Below are 12,324 nucleotides of genomic sequence, written 5' to 3' on the forward strand. Positions count from 1 at the left end.
TCAGAAGTACCAGCCTCTTTCTTGAAATCCGACTATTAAAAATACAGATGGACCGACAGCAGAACGGTTTAGGTCCTAAAAGTACTTCTGATACATTTTGCACGTTTCAGACGTGTGCGCTGTTCGAGTTACAGTTTTCTTTGTGATTTTAGAGTCTAATGGACTGAAGTGTTGGATGTCTTGCCTCTCACCTTTAGTCTGAGCTTTTACCCTGAGAATGAACTGATCTAATGCTATAAATGTTCAAATAACATCTCTTCCTATTTGCCAACCGTGTTTGATGGTTTTTCTGTGCACAATCATACAAGAATAGATAAAAAAGGGAGAATTTTAATAATAGTCTCTCTGTTCTCAGCGAGCAGGATTCAGCACTAAAACGTTGGTGCTTCAGGAATGTAGGTCAGCCGATTAGTGGAGAGGTTGTCCACAGTGTGGGTAACTGGTGCTTGTGCCCTGCTCCATGACTGCAGGACTTCAGACCTCTGTACAGTCCAGGGACACAGGACTGTCCCTTATGAAATATTCTGAAGTATAAATCAGATGTGCTTGGAGCAAAGTGAGATTCAACTGTACTTTTTTATCAGCGACCGCCTCACCTGACATGACCAGCGGTAGCCTGCCGGTACTCGCTGCTAGCATCAGTGCGTCAGCCAAAAGCTGCCTGCTTTCCTTTGGCTATATCTCTAACTGCCATTTTTAAAGTGATGTTAGACCACAATCTTTGAAAAAAAAATATACTCATACTTTAAATAAATTAGTCTCAACTTGTGACCAATAAGTCCCAGTCCTTTAAAGATTGGAGCCACCTGTGGCTGTCCAGTATTTTCCTCAGCTCTGTTTACAAAGTGGATGTTAAATCACAGTCATCACCTCTCTGCATTGGTTTTATAATGAAATAGCAGGTCACAGGTAGCAGTAGGACGGCGCTGAGCTGTTGGCACCACCGACCTGGAACAAAGTGAGTCCCAAACTCTTGACATGACCGCATATTTAAATATTTTAGCACCCACCTGGTGCTCATTTAAATGAGGCTCTGGCTAATCATTATTCAGGGAAAACAGATTAGTAAACACAATTATGATCATAATGTAGATTTCAGTCCCCTGGGTCTGAAATTATTTTTTAGTGGTGGAGAGGCAGCATTGTAGAGGAGTTTTGTACAACACAATAAAAATGACTCCGCTTATGTTGACTAGATACAAACACCAGAAGTGACGAGCACTGAGCAAAATAATGAATCTCAGTTTCACCTCAGATCTCTGATCTTCTATTCAGCTGCGGATTTCATAATCCAATCCTTGTACTCTGATGCAGAGAATCTCAAAATCAACAAAACTCCTGAAGTATCCTCTTCAAACCGGCCAGTCATTGTTGCCTCTGAAACAATTCTCTGATTACAACCTGTGAAACGTTACAGCATTTTTAAAATTCTGTGGAATATTACATCTCGATGCAAATGGCCTGCTGTCTCCTGTGTTTGAGTCGAGGCAGATTGGATTGTACATCTGTGTAAACTCCATCTTTTAAAATCCACTCTTAGGATGCAAAACACTTCCCTGTTATGCAAAGAAAGGTAATTTAGCTGCACACAATCATTCTAGTTGTAAACACAGCAGCAGGATCGGCTGGAGGCAAAGACCAATAAATTATTCTGTTGCAACCTGCAATCTTTTATAAATTGTAGACCACGTAATAATATATTTAATGTTTCTACTTCTTATTACGATTGAGGTAGACAGTTGGTACTTCTGTGCAGATTATTGTTAGCATCTGTTATCATGGCAAGAATCCTTTAAAATGATGACACATTTCTTTTATTGGAGGCAGGGTTTATATGTATTTGATTTACGTATTTGAGTGTTTATTCCTCCCACATGATGGATCTACACTCCGTCGGTGGTACGGTGGTCTTTGCTTTTCTGCAAGTTTTATACGTTGTGCCTCTGATGAGGCTTTTGCAGAGCTGTCTGAGTGAGCGGTCTCCAGGTACTTGAAAATGGCTGCTTCCGTCTCCTAATAGTAAGGAAGGCTCAAATGCAGAAGACAGATACTGAATATGTGCAGTTTGAAATGCAAAAGAGTGGAAATGTTAGAAATGTTTGTGTTGGGAAAAACGTTCCAGTTTTGGTTGAAGTTTCTGGAAATGACCTCCCTGCTGCTGTTCGTCTGTCTCGGGCTTCTCCGGCCTGCCTGTGAAGTGGTGGTGCAACAGGCTGCTGGTATGTGTTTACCTTACAAATCTAGATATCTGACAGTGATTTGGAGTCTCCTCCTCAAGACGCTGTCCAGTTAGCTTGTCGGTGGGCCGGAGGAGTCGGCAGAGGAGAGTCGAGACGATGCTGATGAATAGCTTTCAAAACACAAGATAAGGGGAAACTTCTTTGATCAAACCGGGGCAGCATGTCACACTGAAACAAGTAATGATCAAAGTCAGAAGAAGGAGCTTCGTCTCTAAAGAGGAGGAGTGTTAAGATGGCCAAGTACAGCTGTTCTCCAACGGTGGTGCGAGTGCCACTGGTGGTACACGAGGCTTCACCTGCCGGCACGCAACAACGCACTTCTTTCCATTGAACTGCAACTGGCCCAAGTACACTAAAATAATAAAGCTATTACATGTACAATTTACATTACAGTGATGTCAAATTGAATACTTTTCTTTTAATTTTTTCAAAAATAAAAATTGCCTGCTGTCTGACAGCATAATGCCAACCTTAGCTTCAGGCAGTCAGATTTAGACACCTCGGTTGTTGATTTTTAGGAAGTGGAATGACTTGAATTTTAAAATGGATGCAAAATTAAAAAAGTGAAAAACACCAGAGCTAACAGATCAGAGAGCTGCAAGTTGAAAAGAGCTGTTTATTTGCTTCCTCCTGCTGATTTTTAGGGATTTTTGTGAATGCTCTGATGAATAAATGCATACTTTGATTTTGAAACATCTTAAGTTGTTATTCACCATGTCTGTTGCTATTGGGTGTTTTAATGAGTTAATTCAATTTAATTAAATAAATTGATGATATCTGCAGTGGGAATTAGCACTCAGGAAATGTGGTTTGGTAGATGGTGGTACATGGTGTAGGTCGTTTGGGAGCTCAGCCCGAGCATAAAGAAAATGTTGGTGAGATTCCTCCAAAGATTTAAATATATACTATTAACTTGGCCTGAGTGTTTGCAAATGGGCCTTAGAATGAGGCACGTCTAAGAATAAAATGAGTTGTGTAAAAACAGGCATCGCTCTGAAACATCACCAACAGTGAGCTGTTCTCTTCTCTGTTCTTTGTAACCTCGGACCGTCCGAGTGGCGCTGAAGGAGCTCAAACAGCCCAAGTTTAGCTCGTGCTTTCATTGTTGTGTTGTGTGCAGGGTGTGAGGATATCCATATTTTGAGCAGATGGAGGGTGGGGTTGTTTGGCTCTGATGACTGTTCATCCAGATGGATGATGTCAGTCAGATACGAAGGCTCAGCGGCATCTTAACTCTCTGAGGCGAACGTGTGAGCCGAGCTGCTCCGCCTCTTACGGTGGATCTCACTTTGTTTGGATAAACCAGCGCTCGTTTAAGAGCAGTCCATCTGCTGACTAACTGGAAGCATCCAGCAAATCAAGAATCTGTCGTTTCTTTACAGCCACCAGTTAATACAGTATTTGAGGTTTTGTGTTTGAAATTACACCGTTAATTCCAGTAAATCTCGGCCTGATACAAAAAAGATAAACAGAAATGGGTGTTTAACAAAATTGTTTGACTTTGTTGTCTAATGTTTGTCTGTTAATGCATGAAATGATTGAATCCTCATCTCTCTGCACAAGGCCCGGGCAACTTAAGGCGGGAATTTAATGAGTTTAATAAGCGTCAACATAATGATTTCAAAAACAAAACTCAATTAGCATCGAACATGAGCCGGCATTTCGACGCTCAGCTTTTCTTTGCAAAGAATGGGAGAGATTCTGACCTTAGACACTTTATCTCAGCTTTTCCTTCTCCACAGACTCCATGGTTACTAAACACATGGGATGCTGCTCATTAACAGCGTAAAACTCAGTGTACAGTCCATGTTATGTTCTCTAATCTTCTTCCTGTCCTCTCCAGCTGAGATGTTGATGTCTGATCTTAACAGCTGCACTGTGTCCTTACTTTCATTGGTTCCTCTGAACAAGTCCGAGTGAAGAAGTCCCAACAAATGTGTGTGTCCTCGTCTCCTTTCTCTTCAGCCTTGACGGCTGCAGCTGGCCGGGGGAAGATGGAGGTATGCAGCTTTCTGTTGGAGCAGGGGGCGGTGGTGCAGCAGGTCAACCGGCGGGGGGTGTCTCCTCTCTTCTGTGCCGTCAGACAGGGACACTGGCAGGTGAGCGCTGCCGAGTGGATCTTTATATCCACACAAAGTGCCCGTCTGTATCCACAGTGAGCACACTGCTTCAGACTGTGACGACGCCGTGGCACGTTATTTTGTTGTATTGTATGTCCCGCCCTTAGAGCAAACTCTGGTCTAATTGTTTCCTCGTCCCTGATAAACCAACAGAATACGTTTCTGTCTGAGCTCTGTGCAGCTGGATGTGTTTAACATCTGACCTTCAACTGTCTGTTGTCTCTTTCTTAGATTGCAGAGCTGCTGTTGCAGCATGGTGCTGACATTAACGTCAGTGACAAACAGGGCAGGACCCTCCTCATGGTGGCGGCCTGTGAGGGTCACCTGAGTACTGTTGAATTTCTGCTTTCTAAAGGTGAGCTACAACCGCAACACCACCACAGAACATCCACCGGTTAGTCTCCTGCAGCGAGGCAGGGAATGCCCAGTACCTGGAAGTAGTGAAGTAGCCGTGTGGGTTAATATGATGGACTTATTGTGTGTCTCAAAGGTGCATCTTTAACTTCGATGGACAAGGAGGGATTGATGCCGCTGAGCTGGGCGTGTTTAAAAGGACATAAGAATGTGGTGCAGTTTTTGGTCGAGAAAGGTGCGGTCATCGACCACACAGACAAAAATGGACGAACTCCGCTGGACCTCGCTGCCTTCTACGGAGATGCAGAGATTGTGAGTGAAATGGATTTCTTGTAAACACACACCGCTTGTGTACTCACAGACAGAAGAACAACACACAGTAACACTAACCTTTGTTTAGCCTTGGTTAACATCTCAGTGCCGTTATTGAATGCGTAGGTTTGATTGAGCGACGCCAAGCACGTCTTTGCTTGTTTTCACCCCTCCAGCCTCCATGTTGTTTAAATAGCAAATTTGCTTGCTCCCATCTGAGCACCTATGGATGTGTTGGTCTTGAAATGAGGTGTGGTCTGGTGCACTGTTGGCAGATTGCTATCTTTTGACGATGGAAAGCAATTGTGTAATTGACCAACAAAAACCTGGTAATAAGTCAATTGCGCAGTATTTCCCTGTTATTTTAAGGGTGCATTAGATGTACCTTCATAGATGGGTGCTTATTACTACAAACAAGATCAAAAATAAAAAGTTTGCAATGTGAAATGGTTTTGTGTGCATTAATCTGCACACAAGCAGATCTTTTTTCTCTGCAGAAATTCTCCTACTTATACGCAGTTATAATAGAAATCCACCACGGTGCAGCTGCATCTGACTTTTAACACAAATGGTTGATGACATTCAAATCGATTTATTTCATGTTATGACCAAAACACACCAATAATGAGTTAAGACACAAAGTACCAAACCTTTTGAATCACTCGCTGTACTTTGCTTTCAGATTGTCTGCTGTTAAACTTGCGTCATGCGCTTTGATGGTTCAAATGGAGCTCGTACTGGACTGGTTGTGTGTCTGAATGTCTGCGGTCTCCTGTAGGTCCAGTATTTGGTGGAAAGAGGAGCAGTGATAGAGCATGTGGACCATAGCGGGATGAGGCCTCTGGACCGGGCCATAGGTTGTAGGAACACGTCGGTGGTGGTGACACTGTTGAAGAAAGGAGCCAAGCTGGGTAAGAAGAGCGCTTCTTTTTTTAAAGGATAACCTGAGTGTCAAAGCTACAAAAAAAGTAGAGCATATATATATATATATGCACTGTTTAGTTTTGTGTGCAGTGACTCCAGGTTCTCAGTTTATGGTCCTTAGAAACTTTCCTGGCCGGCTGACTTCTTTCACGTCTCAGTAAACACTAAAATACTGTTTTGTCTCTACATGGAGTTTGTTTCTGTCTCGCTCGATATCTCATGATACGCAGAAAAAACTCAGACCAGTTTTGTGGAATGTTGTGAAAAAAATTCTGTTTCCATTTCTGCTCTTAACTCATTGTTCAGCATGCGTGTGTGTGTGTGTGTGTGTGTGTGTGTGTGTGTGTGTGTGTGTGTGTGTGTGTGTGTGCGCGCGCGCGCGTGTGTGTGTGTGTGTGTGTGTGTGTGTGTGTGTGCGTGCGTGTGTGTGTGTGTGTGTGTGTGTGTGTGTGTGTGTGTGCGTGTCCTCACGTTTAGTGCTATGTCAGTACCATTTCTCCCTCATGTGCTGCTCAGCTAATTTAAGAATGTGACTTATCACCCAAACGACATTCACGAAGCGATCTGGTCTGCAGCTTATCTGCAGAGGACTCTGCTGTCTTAGAAAAAAAGAAAGAAAAGAAAATGAGTACTGAACCTTTAAATTTTCCTCGAGCACTGTCTGCATGCATTTACTGCTGAAAACACAAACCCATTTCAAGTTGTGACATGATTGTATATCGTCACGCTGCACTTCGTAACACATTTTCCTTTCGCTACAAAATCACGACTCTTGCTGTTGCATGACCTCTTTTCTCTTCACTCTCTCCCTGCTAACTCTTTCTTTAACTGCCCTCAATAAACTAAGGCTACAGAACGTCTCCTTACGATCGATCAGGTACAATCTTTAGGTAACTTTACCTTGTACCAATTTCAAGAGAATACGGTGACCATCTGTTCACACCACGAACAACAGCAACATGACGTGACACGCCTTCTGCATCCACAGGGAACGCTGCTTGGGCCATGGCTACGTCCAAGCCTGATATCCTCATCATCCTTCTTCAGAAGCTGATGGAGGAGGGAAACCTACTTTACAAGGTAACGTGCAACTGGCACAACAAGGACTTCCTGTTGTAACATGTTCTGCTCTTCTGAAAGGCAGACAAACGTAGTAATTAATGGAGCTATCAGATGATGTCATGTTTTTTTGTAATATGAAAGGGAAGTGAAAAAAATAATTAAACAATATAATTAATTTTAGCACAATAAAGTAAAGATAATGTAGCTTAGTTAAATGTAGAAAACGAATAGATGAGCCTTTTCCACACAACTTAGCAGAGGTGCCATGATCGATGTCTGACATTTAACAGATGGGGTTTGGAGCACAAAGGACGAAGCTGTCAGGTGTAATGTGTGTTTTTGAGCTTGTCTGTGTGTTGTATGTGTGATTGATGAGAAGGGAGAACAGATATTGTGGGAGTGTCTGGTGAATACTTTGCCCTCCTTCTGGTTCTGTCCTCTTCCTCACTGTGTTTGCCCTTCATGTGTCCTCCAGAAAGGGAAGATGAAAGAGGCAGCCCAGAGGTACCAGTACGCCCTGAGGAAGTTTCCTCGAGAAGGCTTTGGCGATGACCTGAAGGCATTTAAAGACCTGAGGGTCTCTCTGTACCTCAATCTCTCCCGCTGCCGCAGGAAAACCAATGTAAGCCTCTCCACTGTTTTTTCTTTGTTCCTCAGCCGGTGCTGTATTTTTTAGCATAATTCTTTAATGTCTTTAAATAAGACATTTCACTCACCGGATTTTTTATTTGCTCATGTAATGGGACTATTAATAGTGTTACTGTAGTTTTCTGGAGAGTATCCCTCAGTGTTTTGAAATGTTATAGTTAAAAGATCATTCTGAGACTGGGACTCCGGCATGTGAAGTGATTTGAGCATGTGGGAGCTTGTTAGTGTCCAGATAGTGACATGGAGGAAAGGTGGGGAAAAGGCTACCAATGTGCCCGGCAGTGGAGTCAAATGTTCTTGTGAAACTGGACTCTGCATGTGCTGCCTGCTCCCTCACGTTTCACAGAATGATGAAGATTATTTTAGCCAGAGTGGACATTTAAAAAAATGACCTCGAGGCGAACATTATTAAGCTTTTTTGTCTTCGTGTAGTGCGTTTTTTTCTGGATAATTGTTTCTGCAGAAAGAGTTTGTTGACACAAGTCTGCGTCTAGCAGGAAGACTTTTGTAGTGAGACAGCTGTTCATGTGATTACAAGCCACCAGCCAGCAGACGATATGAGCCAAACAGGCAGCGCTCGCTTTTCTGTTGCGTGTTGTTGCAGTAACTTCCCTGGGATGCCCGCCAGGTATTATATCACGATATGCAGAAAGTGTAAAGTGTTTGAGAGACAACCATCACCGAATGGTTAGAAATATTATTACGAGGGTTGGTTGAAAAGTTCTGCGACTGCTCCTGTTGCGCGGGAACAGAGCGCAGCACCGTGACGTGAACGGTGACGGGGAAGCTAAAACTTTGAGATGAACTATTCCAACTTACTTCGCTGATCAACATCAGCTCGAGTTACAGACGTTTTCGTGCGCATTTGCAATTTCAACACGGACCTGAAGCTGGAGTAGACAGCGAACAACTACATTTGCATCAAATTTTTAGGGAACAGAAAGAAGTCGCAGGGAGCAAAACCAAGTGAACAACGATGGCGTGGAGCAGCGATCGGCTTATTACTGCTGTAATTTGTAATTTACAGTACCGCTCGGGTTGTTTGCACCTCCGAACGTCCTCGGTGGAACTCGGTGTTGACCGTCTGACCCCGGGGGACGAATTCACGGTCAACAAGCTCGTGAATGCCAAAGACAAACGAGCGGGTTGCACTCCTGACCTGATGCACGTTTTTCGATGTTGGCCAGTGGAGCTCTGCCCCTCTGAAACGCAAATGCCACTTAAAAGACCTCGCCAGGCTCACCGCGTCATCGCCGTAGGCTGTCGGAACATTTTTCCTGAGTTTCCGTCGCTGATTTTCTGAATTTGACAACAAATTTGACATTTGCGCTTTGCTCAAGTCCATGGGGACTTGGGGTGTTTAACTCAGGTGCAGATCAAGTGAATACTCATTGACAAAGGTTATTGCTTTTCCTTCTACTGTTTGCGCAACAACAACAACAACAACAACAGTCCAGAACCTTTTAATTCCACCTTTGTACGTCTGGGATGCGAACTGTGATTAGTTTGACTGAAACTAAGCTGTGTTTGCTTGAATGTTCTGGTTTAAATTAAAGGGCACGTTAAAGTCTTTCCGTCGCTAACAATCCCCGTAGCGAGATGAGAATATCAACTGCTTGTCAGTGATTGACTGATTCTGCCCCATCTGCAGGATTTTGGGATGGCTGAGGAGTTTGCAACGAAAGCACTGGAGCTGAAACCCAAATCCTACGAGGCCTACTATGCCCGCGCCAGAGCTAAAAGAAGCAGCAGGTAAGCTGTTCAGCAGCTCCAGACCAGCTGGATGCGGTTCTTGCTGTGTTCTCCACCTGGTAACGATGCTTCTCCTCCCACAGACAGTTCACAGCGGCCCTGGCTGACCTACACGAAGCCGCCAAGTTGTGCCCCAACAACCGGGAGATCCGTCGTTTGCTGGCTCGAGTCGAGGAGGAGTGTAAACAGATGCAACGAACTCAGACCAAAGGAGGCCTCGCCGGGGCTGCAGCTGCTTCCAGCCAGGCAGCAGGAGGCCACGAATCGGACCAGGAGCGAGACGAAGGACAGGAGGAACCCTCAGAGCGCAGCCTTGCTAGGAGCACGGAGGGCCAAAGAGACATTCTAGAAGAGGAGGAAGAGGAAGAGGAAGAGGAGGATGAGGCCTCGCAGCATGACAGGACAGGTGAAGCCTGCTGGCCCCAGAACAGTTACTCCTTCAACAGAGTCTCACCCTCTGAGTCAGCGACTGTTAGCAACAGTCTGGGACATCAGAATCAGACCCCCAGCTCACCCCCGGGCCCCAACAGGCTTCCTCCCCACCGGTACCCTCGAGAGCACCGGGAGACTCTGGCACAACAGGGACTGATCCTGCAGCCCACCAAGCAGGCCCAGATCATCAAGACCAATCAGCACATGAGCTCCATGCAGGCTGGAGGAGGCGCTGTAGGGGGCCGATCAGCAGGGGCCAAATCTCAGTACGCACCTTCCAGTCCTTTACCCAGCCGACACATGTCCAGCATGCTGAAGCCGGGCCCGGGTATCGACATCAGCCCTCTGCCTCCCCCACCTGACGAGCCCGTGTACGGGAACCGCATGTTGCTGGCAGCTGTCTCCACCTCCACAGGTCACAGTTGTGAAAGTGAGAGCCTCCATTCCTCCCAGGCCTCCTACTCATCCTGCAGCAGCTCCAAAGCTCTGGTGCACGACAGGCTGTCTGCCCACTCTGCATCCTCTCTGGACGGGTTGGCCTGCTCTGGTCCTGGACTCCAGGGGAACCACACTGACCCAGGGAAGGAAGGCATGTGTGGTGCTGTAGGATCTCAGGGAGGAAGCAGCAGCAGCATGCGTGTGTCCAGCTCCACCAGCAGCCTGGCGTCCAGCGGCAGCCTGTCAGACAGCGGCAAGCTGGGCCCTGATGTTCGCACCAAGATCTCTGACAAAACCAAGCACAGCCAACAGGCCACCTCGGCAGCAGAGTACAAACCCAGACCCTTCATGGGCGTAACTGACAAGACAGCGCGCTTTCAGCAACAGCAAATCCAACAGCAGCAGCAAATCCAACAGCAGCAGCAAATCCAACAGCAGCACCACAGCTTGCAGAGTCACCAGAGCCTGCAGTCCGCCAGTCGCAGCTGGCTGAACCACTCCGACGGCCTGATGTGCCACAACATGTCAGCAGTAGCCCTGCAGCCCGTCGACTGTGAGCTGTCTTACGGCAAAACGGGGATCACTTACCAGGAGCAGCACAAACCTCCACCACCACCTCAGGGTGGTGTGGCAATGAGTAGCTTACAGAACGGCATGCACGCCAAGGAATTTGCAGAGAAATTCTGCCAAGCTGCCAACTGTTACAAAGAGTCCAAGCCAGCGCTGGCGATGTCGCACACTTTTGTGGACAGTAAGCCCAAGCAGCCCGGCCTCGCCCGAGATAATCCTGCCATTCACGTAGCTTCGATGAAACCAAAGCGATCGTTTATAGAGTCGAATGTGTAGTGATCTCAGAGTCCACAGCGCACACACAGAAGCAAAAATCTCAAGCGAGAAGGACTTGTTTTACATTTTTCTAAACCAGCCCCAGACAGAGGAGAGTCTCACTTCCAAGCCTGGTTAGAAGTGCTGTTTGCGAGCTGTTTGTTTTCCTGTGTGAACACAGACACCAAGCAGTGCACTGAATGCTCCAAAATCTACTCCTCCCAATCTGCCGCTTAAGGCTGTCAGCTTCTGTTACACGACAACATGTCCGCCGTCATTCAGCCAAGCTGGAGACATTGCACTGAAGGAAGTATTGGGACATGAACTGTCCAACCCTGCTCAACGAATCGGGGACAGCGAGCACTTTACACGCAGCTGGGCCATGCGAGTGCTTCGACAACATATTCAGTTACAGCGTAATGTCATTACAGATTCGTTTTGAATGGGTGGAAATGGGGTCTGAACTGTGCTCATTGCGTCCATGGTGCTTAGAGTGGAGAAATAAGGAAGAGAAGGTCCTCAGTGAAAGTGTAAAAGTCTAAAGATGGGCATTCCTGTGTTCTACGAAGGATGTTATAGATCCTCATGTTGTGTATATTATATAAATATGTACTTTTCCTTCTTTTCAGTGAAGGTCTATGTTAAGTGTATTGACATGTTCGGACTTGTGTATTTTGAGTTTAAGGCACAATGTTGTTCAAATGGTGTTAAAGGTTTTAAGAAAAACATTTGTTAAATATATTTGTACATGATAAAAATCACCATTAACACTGAATTGAATTCCTTTCTGTATCTGCTTGTTGTTGCTGTCTAGTTTAATTTATTTACAGCGCCAATGGCTTGATTAATTGTAAAAGCAATATATTTTATATAGTTATTTTTGCACAGCTACTAAGACATTTTATGATTCTCAATAATGTTGAGATTTAAGTGCATGCTACAATTGCAGTTTATATTACAGAGTTAAAGAAAATCTATAAAAACAGAAATGGTTTTGGGGCACAGTGCCATCAGCTCTATTTTATTATGTACGTTAAATGCAATTGTTGCCATGTTTTCAGTATTGTGAGCTTTCTTAGCTGTGATCACATACTGTAATAGAACATTACTGCCATAGCCACCACGGGAGAGAGAAATAAAGACCCACTGAGGAAAAACAAACTGGTTTGTTGGATGTTTTTCTAAACAGAGGCCACTGTGGCCACAAATGGCATTTG

General features: G+C 45.2%; 1 protein-coding gene across 7 annotated transcripts in view; it reads left to right on the top strand.

The window, feature by feature from the left end:
- tanc1b (tetratricopeptide repeat, ankyrin repeat and coiled-coil containing 1b) overlaps positions 1-12,268 on the top strand; it is a 104,440-nt gene extending 92,172 nt beyond the window's left edge. For 3 of the 7 annotated variants that reach the window (XM_069153711.1, XM_069153712.1, XM_069153715.1), the window contains exons 19-27: positions 4,206-4,339; positions 4,592-4,715; positions 4,851-5,026; positions 5,805-5,937; positions 6,798-6,827; positions 6,939-7,030; positions 7,488-7,634; positions 9,312-9,412; positions 9,496-12,268. In XM_069153711.1, the coding sequence (XP_069009812.1) occupies positions 4,206-4,339; positions 4,592-4,715; positions 4,851-5,026; positions 5,805-5,937; positions 6,798-6,827; positions 6,939-7,030; positions 7,488-7,634; positions 9,312-9,412; positions 9,496-11,128 (2,570 nt within the window). In that variant the 3' untranslated portion in view covers positions 11,129-12,268. Of the gene's footprint in view, positions 1-4,205; positions 4,340-4,591; positions 4,716-4,850; positions 5,027-5,804; positions 5,938-6,797; positions 6,841-6,938; positions 7,031-7,487; positions 7,635-9,311; positions 9,417-9,495 lie in introns of those variants that run through there. The other 4 variants (XM_069153713.1, XM_069153714.1, XR_011178442.1 and 1 more) reach the window with 3 other exon arrangements.
- The last annotated feature ends 56 nt before the right edge of the window (positions 12,269-12,324 follow it).

The sequence above is a fragment of the Embiotoca jacksoni genome, unplaced genomic scaffold (genome assembly GCF_022577435.1).
Source record: "Embiotoca jacksoni isolate LCO1_2020_lvr unplaced genomic scaffold, fEmbJac1.0.p SCAF_2, whole genome shotgun sequence".
Taxonomy (NCBI): Eukaryota; Metazoa; Chordata; class Actinopteri; family Embiotocidae; genus Embiotoca; species Embiotoca jacksoni.